The following is a 12,241-nucleotide window of genomic DNA, read 5'->3' on the forward strand; positions in this document are numbered from 1 at the left end:
AAGCTCATTTTGTCAATATTGGTTCTTTTTTCTGCAGAAACGTTCTTCTCCATGAGCAGCCTGCTCTGTGACCAGTCTGCAGAGACCGTCTGCAAACTACAAACTATTTTTCATTTGGTTTCCGTTCTATTTGTTGTTTTCATCATACTGCCAAATCAAACCTCTTTTTATAAGAGCTCCACCAATCACAGGAATTAGTGACGCTGCGTCCATCATTAATATCAAATACATTAAGTGGTAAAAATAACCAGCATGGAGAGAAAAGATAATAATCAAGTCAATATGATAATGGACATGTGAACGAGGTAAGTTCAATAATTTAAGTGTGTCCAAATTATATAAACTTTTCTGACTTTCATCTACATGACATAAAAGATATTTGATGGGTTAATTGTACTCTCCCTTCATTACGAGGAGCACAGAGGCGTTTTTCTTTCTTGCTTTCTCTTAACAACCAATCAGCTTTCAGCAGACTGCCTCATGAAGCAACGGGGTCGACCACACCTCCTCACTAAGATAAAAGTTGCTGTCAACTTCTTGATCAGAGTTGCTCTTAGAAAGTACCTGAATCACTTTTAAGCTGAGAGTCCTTGCTGGGAATGTTTAGGCTACGTTAGGAGCTCTGAGGGACTCTGAGACGCTTCCTGAATACGAGCACTGGAGGCCTGGAGGAGGAGAGGCAAGCTGACTTTCGGGGGGAAGCCAGTGGTTGGATGTGAAGGCTCCTGTCCCGAGGTGATTGAACAGCACTTGGCGTACAGAGAGGTTATGGCTGGACTGTACCAGAAAGGATTGAAACCTAGGAATTTAAAAGCATCAGTACACAACATTTCTCTTATTTACAGTTTATTATTTATTTACAAATATGATTTACAACCCATTGGGGGAGAAAATGAAACCAAACACACTTTCTTTCAGCGAATATTAGTAAAAGTCACCAAGTGTATGTAACTTTTAGGAGTTAGTATTAAAACATTCTGTGCCATTTTACAGGCCAAGAGCCATGATGTAGACTACGTTTGGATAAAGACAATGTCCCACCTGGATCTCCGCTATCTCCCCTCTCAACCTCACTCACCGATCCGCGGGTCAAACTCTCCTACAGTATTAACTGTTTATAACGGCCCTTCTTCGTCATGTCTCTTGCTATCCTGTCTCTCTCTAAACCACTATCTCTCGCTAATGCTAAATCCCGCCGCTCCGCTACCTGCTCACACCACGTTCTCCAAACACTCCACACACTTCCGCCTGTCGGCAGACTTTTGACCCCACCGATCGCGCAATACTGCATTCTAGTGGCATCGATTAATCATTACAGGTAATGTCTCAGTATAAAGGCTCATTCCTAAGGTGCGCCAGACATTTCTACAGCCCGCTGTGTAAAAAAATTAAAAACTCGTCAAACTCATCAATGGCAGCCAATGAGTTAATGGACTAACATGTTTTTGTGTCAAATATACTTGATAATTCTTCCAACTGTGTCAAGCATACTTTGAAAGCCTCCAAATCAATAATGCTGAAAATATAAGTCATGGACGAGTTGTCCGTACACCCTTATGATGCTAATTCATGTTAGCTGGCTCGGCTTCACGGGAGCTTCTGTCCAGAAGAGACATGCCCCCCTTCGTCGGCTCTCAGCTTGACTCCGCTCAGCTCGGATCCAGTCCACAAGTCACCGCTCTCCGACTCTACTTCTCTTGGAGGATCACCTGGAGGGAAGACTCAAGACTTGTTGTTATTTCAGTTTTAAATAAAATCCTTTGTTTGTACGTTCAATCTGTTTCCTGGTTGCTTCTTGTACTTGAGCCTCAGTCCACCCCCAACAATCACAACTTCTTCACCACCCTCTCAACCCACTCTGACAAAACACTTATAGTGGGAGGAGACCTCAACAAGGTCCTCATTCCACAAGTAGACAGTTAGTAAAGCAGAAAATAGCCGTCAGCGGGACTCAATAGATGTAGTCCAGCAGTACATGAGTGACGATGGTCTTTGCGACACTTGGCACACCTCTGAGCCCACTCTTAAAGAGTACACCTTCTACTCAGCAGTGCACCAATCCTATTCACACTTAGATTATTTTCTGGTGAGTAACTCAGTGATGAAGGACACCTCGGACACACAGATTCACCCCATTACTGTCAGTGGCCATGCACCTGTCACTATGACAGTCACTAATAGAACAATCACCTCTCCTATCAGACAATGGAGATTTAACACATCACTGCTCAAGGATCCACACTTCCTCACATTCTTTAAAAAACAATGGACAATCTTTTTAGAAACAAATGACCAGCCTGGTGTCTCTCCCTGTGTCCTCTGGGAGACGGCTAAAGTCGTCATGAGAGGCAAAATAATTCCTTAGTCCTCATACAAGACCCAAAAGGAAAAAATAAAGGAAAACGAATTGGAAGATAAAATCAAAACCATGAAACGGCTTATGACACTTCCCAGGATGACCACTTATTGATTGAGCTCCGAAAATTAAAAACTGACTTAAATAAAATAATTGAACATAAAATACAATTTCAACTGCAGAGACTACGTTTGGATAAAGACAATGTAGGGATTTCAAATGAAGATTGTTTTTCATTAGAAATGAACCAACTTTCTGTGGTCTTGTCAGAAAGCATGACCCAGACATGATAAATAAGTCCAATTGAAATTTCTTAGTTTGAAGTTCGTTCTGTGTAACACATACAAAAAAGGTAGCAAAATACTGAACACAAATCAATAGATTAAGTTTTGTGACCATCTGACAATGTGCAGTGAGACAGGGTTGTGTTCAAAGGTGAAAACAGATCAAACAGTCTGATTGACAGGACAGATGATCAGCGGTGCAGCGTTAATTCCATCATAATATAGACCGGTATTGAAGAATGGGAGTACTTTGTCAGTGAAGCAGCAGCCAGTGAAGGAGTAGATCAGAGCTGCATTATCTACGTCATAAAAAGAGACTAGACCCTCCTCATAATCCACAAACACCCCCACCTTCTCAACAACAAACCTCAGAGAGAGAGGCACTCGATGGTAATTAAGAGCTATGTACTGATTTCTATATCTCGAGTGAATTGCCCAGAAACCTTTATCAGGCCTCGCTGTGAGCTTTCCCTTCCTGTTGATGGACTCTTTGCTCACGCCTAAAGTCCATTCAATCTTTCCTTTAACCTGAACCTCAAAGTAAAATTTACCAGACGAGAAACTCTGTCGGCCTAAAACACTCACACAAACAGAAAATCTCTTTGGGGTATCTGGAAGGTTCTTCCTCACGTCACCAAGTCTCACTCTTTTTCCATCTTTAGACAGGATGAGATAAGGATGTGCTGTATCAGGATCAAAAGTCACATCCACTGCAAACTGCTGCTTCTTCGCCAGCTCAGCCTCATACAGCTTCTTCATCTCTTTGCCGAGAGTCTCCTCCAGCTCAGCCACAGCTCTCGCCACAGTCTCCTCATATGATGATGGACGGACGCTGACCTCCGTCCAGTCCTTGGTGGGTGGAGCAACTTTCAGGGAGGGGAAGCTTTCGAGGAAGTTGAGGTTTTCTTCAGAGTGAAGGAGCTGCTGCACCTCTGAGCACCTCTTCGTCAGCTCACAGGTCTCCTCTTCCAGATCTTTGAGGAAACCTTCAGCCTGTTTCTCTCTGGCTTCCTCTTCCTCTTCAATCCTCTCCTTCAGCTGGGTCAGAGCTGTCTCAACGCTCTCCATCGGAGCAGTGAACACCTCAACACCGTCTGCTTTCTCTCTGTCTGCAGCAGCGTTACTCTTCTCCAGACACTTTCTGATCTCCTCCATCTTCACTCGTCTCTTCTGGATTTCAGCCTCTGTCTTCGTCAGCTCCATCTTCTGTTCTTCATATTCACTCAGAAGAACAACCTTGTGAGTGCTGTGCTCTAAAACAGCACACATCATGCAGACAGACGTCTGCTCGCTAACACAGAACATCTCCAGAGGTTGCTGGTGCTTCGGACACATCCTGGCTTCCAGGTCCTCCACAGGCTCAATCAGCAGATGTTTCTTTAGGGCTGATAATGTCAGATGAGGCTCCAGGTGAGTCTGACAGTAGGAGACCATGCACACCCTGCAGGACTTGACGGCCTTCACTTTGGTTCCAGTGCAGATGTCACAGGGAACTTCTCCTGGTTTGATAGCAGGTCTGAACTCAGCAATAAGCTCAGAGAGCAAAACATTGACCATCGCCAGAGGTCTCCTTTTGAAAACCTTTCCACACAGGGGACAGTCACATCTAATCTGGGTGCTCCAGTGCTGAGAGATGCACTTCTTGCAGAAGTTGTGTCCACATGGTGTGCTGACTGGATCAGTGAGCACGTCCTGACAGATGGAGCACTGAAACTTCACACTCTGAGGATAAAAAACAGAGAGTGAACAAAACAGAAACAACAGAACAGACAGTGATCTTACTCATAATAACAATGTTGACAAATGTCCACAGAAATAGAAGAGTTGCACTGAGAGAGACATTAATCACATTGACAACATTGTAAACAACACCAGCTAAAAGCAGAAGAGAAGGATAAAAAAGAAAAGAAAAAACTACAACAGGCAGAGAAATTAATAACTCCAGTTCCAGAAATTAGGACTCCATCCTAAAATGTTGACATTTGTATAAAATCTATGATGAACAAGCTGAAATGGTCTGACAGGAAAACAAAGTTCAATGTGTATTGTGAGCTGGAACAACGCTTCTCTTCAGACTCAGCTGTCAATTGTCAGAACTCAGGACTGCAGCCTTCAGTGTGTTTTCACAAACTCTCCCTCATGGTTTGTCTTTAATGCTGATGCTTTTCTGCATCAATAAAGAAACTCACTTTCACTGCATCGTCACTGGTCTGGCTCAGTGCTGTGCTATTATTTCTAGTTGGACTTAAACAGTGCGCACCTAGTGGACACATGGAGAAAAGCAACTCCCTTTTTTTAATTTTTCTTAAGTTCACACAGCTGTTTGGGACATATCAAATAGACAGACTCACATCAGGGACATCCTGCGAAAGGTCCTCTGGTCGACTCTTGTGAAATTTCTTTCTGGCTCTTCTGAACAAACCACGGAAAAACTTGTTCATTCTGCTCGAGTTGACTGGTGCTTGCTGACAGTGAGATGCCCCGTTCAATATGGCGGTGATGCTGGTTTACTCTGTAGCACGGATCGAGGCGTCTACCTATAATATGTCTGCCGCAGGGAAGAGAAGAAACACACATGTTGTGGATGTTTGCTGCGACTTCATTCTGCCGGTTGGTGATAATAAAGAAAGTTAATACGGAGAAAGCTTCTCTCCATCATTCTACAATATTGACTGTGGCTGACACACTCTAGTTGTTTTAAAATTTAAGCTGCAACTCTTTTACTTTCGATTTAATTCAAGCTGCGCAACACAAACACATTTAATCATTAATAGCAGGACTTTGTGTCATGGGATGAGCTCAGACTTATTCCTGCTTTCCTCAGACTTTAAGCTATTCTGATTTTCTCTGTTGATAGATAAACTGAAGAAATCATAACAAAGTCTGGCAGTTGTGTTCATTTTCTACCTGAGCTACGTCACAGAGTCAGTACTTTTCTACTCAGTGTAAATGGGGATAGTACTATGACTCTGTATATTCTCTTATCTAGGCAACTTCAGGATAAACGTTGGGGTTTCATTACTGCGAAGCTGGTAGACTTCTTACTGCGGTAAGTCACTCCGGAAACTGCCTCTCAACTCCAGAGCAGACTGTGTTATGGACCAGAGATCAAAGTCAGAGATGCAAGGATGACATCAACCTTTCATGTCCTTTGACCTCCTTCAAGAGGTGCCTCTCCCATTCGCTTTGAATGGGACATTTTTTTGTAGTTTGGACCACGGTTCAAGAAGCTGGCCGACATGTACAGAGGAGGAGAAGATGACGACGACATGCTGTAAACCGAGCAGAGAGAAAACGCCTGCTGACACATGCTGTGTGTGTGTTTTTAGTAGTGTTGAGTAGAGTTAGTAAATATCAGGGTGGGATCTAGACATCCAGCCAATCACATCACCTCCAGAGCAGGTTGTCCATGATGTCAATTCAGTTTTGTTTTTCTTTCTTACAACACAAAATACTATTCATATGTTTTTATGCACTGCACTGTCAAATCTGTGTGATTCTACCTTCAAAGGTACTTTATTTTGATTGATTTGGTTGATTTTTTTTATACATATAAATATAGTTATCTTAATACAAGATTAATACAAGATAATACAAGATTGTCAGTGGTCTTTCTTTCTCTAATGCAAAGTACACACTGTAGAAGATACGAAAGTAAATATTCCTGTTGTAATGCGTTACATTACTTTTGTACTACTTTTGAGTTACTTTCACCAAAATAACCACAGAAATACGACTAGACATCCTGAATAGTTGGAATGGGGGGACTTCTGGGTCACAGGTGGAGACGACCTGCTTCCCTTAGCTCCCGCTACGTTTTGTGTTAAACTTTACTCTGATGCCTATTTCTCACTACTCGTTACGTTGAGCCGACAAGTTATCTTCACAAAAGCTCTTTCTGCATGAAATCTTGAAACGGCAGCGAAACAAACTAAAAAAAAGAGCGAGTCACCGGCTCTGCACGCCACCGACGACAAGATGGCGGCGCTCACGAAGCTACTCGAGGAGCATAGAGAGGCTGCCACATCCCAGACCACCATAGCATCGCTGAAGTGAAGCTGGACTAAGTCCAGGTCAACCGTTCCAGACCATGGACACCGCCTGACCTCACTTGAAGCAAATCCAAACCAACTGAGTGACAAAATGGAGGCTAAATATGCGGCTTTGTCATTGGTCAAGATTCGATCTGGACACCAGAAGATAACAGAGGAGCAACTCTAAACCCATTTTGATACCGTGCAAAGAAACCCGTAGATTCAAGGAAATAGACTAACCTATTAGTCACCATTCTTTCCATCACTTTACATAAAACAGCGGTTAAAGCTATCAGCCGATACGATGAAGGACAAGAGGGATCTTTGTCTTGGTTTCAGGACAGGAACCACAACAGCATGTTTCCACACCTTAGATAATGCTCCCGTCTCCCTGACACAATTAAACAAAGCCAGTATTTCTTCCAATGTTACATCTTCTAAATGTTTGAGCAATTCATAACTCATCCTGTCTTGTCCAGGAGTAGAGTTGGCTCCTGCTTGAACTGCCTGCTTGAGCTCCTTCTCTGAAGGAGCTCAAGCAGGCAGTTCAAGCAGGACACATTATAACTAGCAGTTTGTGAAGAAATGACATTTAACGTCCATCCTTCAGCCTTCAAGATCTCTTCCCTTCTCATAAGACCATAATCCCCAGTGACTTTGAATGTCCACCTTCCGTGGCTTCAAACCTCTTCACATCCATTACTTTCCCCCTCTAATGTTTTCCTTGACTTCCTCCTCTGAGCTATCAGCACACACTCCATAGATGACACCTTTTAATTCATTTTTCTTTGCAGGAACGACCACTTCCACCTTTTTCCCCAATAGTTTTCCAACTTTCATTGCTCTCGTAACTTGATCCATATTTTTGCACAACAGAAGCAAAGCTCCACCAGGCAAGATCCGAGCCTCCAACTCTTCCCCAACCCCCTTTAGGGACTCAGCAATTTTGAGCGGGTTCATGACTCTAAACCCTTCTCCCACCTGGTCTTTCAACCTGAAGAGGACATGAAATTCCTCTTCAGCCCTCACCATTTTCACCTCCCGCATTCTCCTTAGAATGTCCACATTTCTCTCTTTCCACTTGTTTTCCACCCTAACCCACTCCCCCCGCTCTCCTCCGTATCATCAGCCACGACCCAAACAAACTCTCAGCACCACACAACTACCACATAACCAGCTAATCCTTGACATTCCATCCAGGAAGAAGCAGAAAAAAGCACCACCTACCGGACCTGTACAGGTCGTCGGCCGGGACTTCCACTACCTCTCCCACAAACCTAGTGTCCGGACCACTTTCTCTCTCTTTGTATCACCGATCAACTTCCAGTCTGTCGTACTGCATCAATGAACACGCTGCAATGTGACTTTTGAAAATAAGAGTCCAAACACATTTTGAATAAACTAAAATAGCATGACTTACATGTTTTAAACCATTTTACATGTTTTTAAACCAAAGTGAAATCTTATTTAATGAATTATAGTATTTCTTTGATTTCTAATGATTTATTTATTGTTTAGCATTTTTAATGTATTTCTCTATGGCTGTGTTTAATTAACAGGGTTTTATTTTTTTTAGTGACAGCTTTGTAAACCTGGGTTACACATGTCTTTTGAAGAAATGCACAAGTAATGGATTACAGTCAGATTATGTATCATGCGAAAACTTCTTCACTGTTGAATCCTGTTGCAGTAGTAATGAAGGTTTTTCTGTGGTACTGTAGCAGCATTTGGCTGCCAGTGACATCTAGTGGCCCAAGAAGGTATGATTTTAATACGTAGATCACGTAACTGACCAAACAACACAAAGTACATTTACTGGAAATCAAATGTGTCTAAAGGTCAAACTAACATTTATTTACATTATGTCACATTTTGAAATGCTTGTAAATACTTTGTTCAATCAGTTTTATATGGTTAAACCTGAGAGTAATAATATATCAATGATTTCCCCTCCGGAATGATTCAAAAATTGTGGTTGAACACAATTTTTTAAAAGAACAATAAACATTTTGATCAGGCATAAAACTATCTGCTTGGAGACCAACCTCAATAAATACTTGATAATACTGCCACAAAACACATTTTGCTTGTATATGTGTATAAAATACATCTAGAAACTCAAAAACACTACATATAAAAATGACAACAGTAAACTAGATGATTCCTAAAATTGAATCTATTTATAGTCTTCATGACTTATCGTTACTGCAGCTTTAAAAAATAATAATAAATTACAAAAGATCTTTACAATAATTTCTCAGGATCATTCAGAACGCCAGTTTTCATGAGGATAATCAGTTTTCTTTTAAAATACAAAATTCTCAAATGTCATAATCTATTAGAAAACAAAACTGCACCGACATTGTTCAGAGCAATGAATTGTTCATTCAGGAAATGTTTTCTGAAAAGGGATTGAAATAAAGGAGAATTCCCATCAGTACATCGCAACCACTTTTCACCACAAACACGTCACACGGACAGTCTCATGAAGGGGCGTGGCCAACGATACTCTTTATTAGTGCATGTCATGTGGCACCACACTTTGAATTACAGACAGAACAAAATCTACACAGATTCTAACACTGACAGTGAATCTGGCTGTCGTCCTGATGGCCGAGGAGACTCCACCACTGGATGTTGAATTACATCTGCAACATGAAATAGTAAAAGTTCATTAGAAGTTTCAACTGTTGAATCATCTGCAGCAACTCAAAACTTGAATGTCTCTGTGAAATGATGAAAACATGAACATTGCCGCTATGGGAGAAGTGTATACATTTCACTGTATTTTGAAACAGAAGTTTCATTAAAATTGGCTTCATGTTGAGATTGTCATCATTTTCCATCATAATTGTTTGGTTTTGTGTAAATATAGACGGTTTCATCATGTTTACTCTGCACCACTACAAAGAAAAACATCTAAAGGTTTTTATGGCACTATTCTACTGGTCCGGCCCACTCAAGATGAAATTCAGCTGCATGTGGCCCCTGAACTAAAAGGTCTTTGACAGCCCTGCTCTAATGCATTCAGCTACGATCCAGATTATAATTTTATAAAACTGAGACTCAACAATCATGTCTTACATATTTGTCTTTGTGGTGAGCTCTGATCCTCGTTCTTTTCTTCCCCTGTCAATAAAAAAACATGACACATTCAATGTTCCATGAGTTGATCAACAGCGATTGTTTGAGTTTCGGCAGCAAGAGGTTGTAGAAACAGAGCTCACTTACATCGTTATGACCGCTGGACCACTCTAGGAATCTCTGAGCGTGCAGCCGGGCTTCTCTTCTGGCCTGATCAAAATATTTGGCCCGCCGCTCTTCTGACAACGACTTCCACTGTTCAACAAGGGCAACACACTGTCAGCACACACACACACACACACTGATGCTCAACTACAAGCCAGTTTGTTCATCTAGTAATCATCAGATTATGATTGTGACTGAGCGGTGACACAGGAGACAAGACACTCACTCTCTCTCCCAGGTCTTTGTTAACGGCCGCACAGTCCCTGGTGTTGAGTTGAGCCTTTACGTTTGACCTCTGCTCCTTCCAAAACCACATGAAGGCATTTGGTGGCTTCTTGATGTGCGGCTGCTCTTCCACTCGCTCGTCCTCGTGCTTTCTCTTCCTATCGGAACACAAGAGAAAATCAAAGTGTGGGAGCCTTCTGGAGCCGTGGAGACGGGAGAAAAACACTTTAAACATGAAGGAATATGTGACGGGATGAAAATATGAAAAACAAAGATGTAAATGAACGCCTCATTAACGATGCTGATCGTGACCACATTCAGGTGCATTAATAACAGAAACCTGATCCACTTCATTTCAGATCCACGGCCTTTTATCAAGGAGAAACACATTCAGGACAAAAGCTGCAGAAGCAAACTTACTTTGACTTGTCGGCGTCAGTCTGAGGAGCAGCAGAGGGAACCAGACACACATTGTCTCCATTCCTACACAGGCAAAAATACATTCCACAGTGAGAAAGTGAAGACACAGGAACTCAAGAGCAGCGTTTAAAAGGGCTTGATTTACTCACAGTGACCCAACAGGCTGCTGGTTGTTGGTGACGTGTTCTGGGAGCCTGATCACCGGTGCATTGTTCCACTGGACACAAACACAACATGGCCTGAGACCAGATGAAATGGTTTTGTCAGGATGAACCTGTTTGTACAATCTGAGTGGTGAGGATCTTACTGGGTTTGCAGCAGGGAGAGTCACACAACAACACTTTTTGGTTTGTTGCAGTGACTCATCTTGTCTTTGTATCCGAGCCGCTTCTCGTAGTGACTCGAGAAGTTGCTCAGTTTCCGCTGCTGAGCCCTGCGGAAGACGAATCCGCATGGTTTCCCTCTTGTCTTTCTGTCGCTGATCACTGCTCTTTCATCTGGCGTGAAGCAATTTGTGAAACTTGTCCAAGCTGCTTGGCGTCCACTTGTCTTCTGTTATGAAAGTAAATCATCTGAGTCAGTATTAGTCATTTCCTGGGAAATCGCTGACACAGCACAAACATTGCACAATGATAATAATAAACATTTCCTCAAGTGCAGAAATCGCATGATAAAATAAATTACAATTATAATTAATCTATATTCACCATACCCTCAAATGTCGACTCAGACTTGAGGTCTGGCTCCTTCGCTGCAGCTTTGTTTGGTCGTAACACGATGACTGTGTGCAGAAGAAAGATGTCTGGACTCCTGTCACACAGAGAAACAACAAGCTGAGCCTAATACAGTGCGCAACATCTGATCTTCTAAGTCATGTGAAACTGAAGACATATTTAATATATGAGCCAACGTGAAGCTCACTTCGTGTCGGCCCATACTTCAATAACTTTACAGCTGCAGCTATATGTTAAATTGCTGGAGAAGATGTTTAATTACAAGTACAGATCAAACATGTTTCATACATTTGTTTATGTGGCACAGTCTGCAGTTATATTCATGATATCACATAAAAATCAGTCAATAATGATCAAATATTGGTAAAAAGGAGGCGTCGTGCGTTATTTGGATGTTAAGTTAAATCCTGCTCAGACTAAACGACTTCTAGAAGTACTTACTGAATGTGTTCAGTGGGGTTTAACTCTCTGAACTCGTTGGTTTTGCTGGAGTAGCTCTCATAAACGTGTTGACAGTCTGAAGTCTGGAGAAGTGAACAACTGCATAGGACATCTGGCTTTGTGAGGTCAGATGGACCGTTGTTGCCATGACAACGTCATTTAAATAGTGCATTCTAATATAATTGTCCTCCATCCAAGACTCTTTCTTTCTTTCTTTCTTTCTTTCTTTCTATCTTTCTATCTTTCTTTCCGAGTGGCGGAAATAGTATAGGCTAGTTAGAACCAGCAGGTGGCGGTAGTGCAACTTCACCAATAACAACTGCCGTCAGTGTTGCCAGATCAGATTGACAGTTTCCAGCCCCGCCCATTCCATTAAAAACCAGCCCAAACCTCGAAGTTGCCAGACACCCGTGCAAACCCGCAAAATCACAACACATGCAAAAGAAAACCCACCCAGAGCTTCATATCTGCATCATATAAACATATAAATGATAGATA

The 12,241-nt window shown here is 42.0% G+C and overlaps 2 protein-coding genes across 6 annotated transcripts; both read right to left on the reverse strand.

The window, feature by feature from the left end:
• Positions 1-2,802: 2,802 nt before the first annotated feature.
• LOC308120376 (E3 ubiquitin-protein ligase TRIM39-like) lies at positions 2,803-7,721 on the reverse strand (the record flags this gene model as incomplete). Its single annotated transcript, XM_080480974.1, has 2 exons — positions 2,803-4,362; positions 7,656-7,721. 2 exons carry the CDS (start codon positions 7,719-7,721, stop codon positions 2,803-2,805), a joined length of 1,626 nt encoding a protein of 541 aa, XP_080337100.1.
• Positions 7,722-9,104: 1,383 nt separating this feature from the next.
• On the reverse strand, positions 9,105-12,030 carry LOC308120745 (lymphoid enhancer-binding factor 1-like). 5 transcript variants are annotated; one of them, XM_080481541.1, is made up of 9 exons: positions 11,744-12,012; positions 11,281-11,378; positions 10,876-11,120; positions 10,718-10,785; positions 10,569-10,631; positions 10,150-10,306; positions 9,906-10,013; positions 9,759-9,803; positions 9,105-9,322 (listed from the first exon to the last, which is right to left on the reverse strand). In XM_080481541.1, exons 3-9 carry the CDS (start codon positions 11,020-11,022, stop codon positions 9,317-9,319), a joined length of 594 nt encoding a protein of 197 aa, XP_080337667.1. In that variant the 5' UTR covers positions 11,023-11,120; positions 11,281-11,378; positions 11,744-12,012; the 3' UTR covers positions 9,105-9,316. The 5 variants fall into 5 exon arrangements, with proteins under 5 accessions (XP_080337667.1, XP_080337668.1, XP_080337666.1 ...); XM_080481542.1 differs by having other exon boundaries at positions 9,115-9,322; positions 10,876-11,117; positions 11,744-11,998; XM_080481540.1 differs by having other exon boundaries at positions 9,155-9,322; positions 9,906-10,034; positions 11,744-12,030.
• Positions 12,031-12,241: the final 211 nt, after the last annotated feature.

The sequence above is a fragment of the Lipophrys pholis genome (assembly GCF_963383615.2).
Source record: "Lipophrys pholis genome assembly, chromosome: 15".
In the NCBI taxonomy this organism is placed as follows: domain Eukaryota; kingdom Metazoa; phylum Chordata; class Actinopteri; order Blenniiformes; family Blenniidae; genus Lipophrys; species Lipophrys pholis.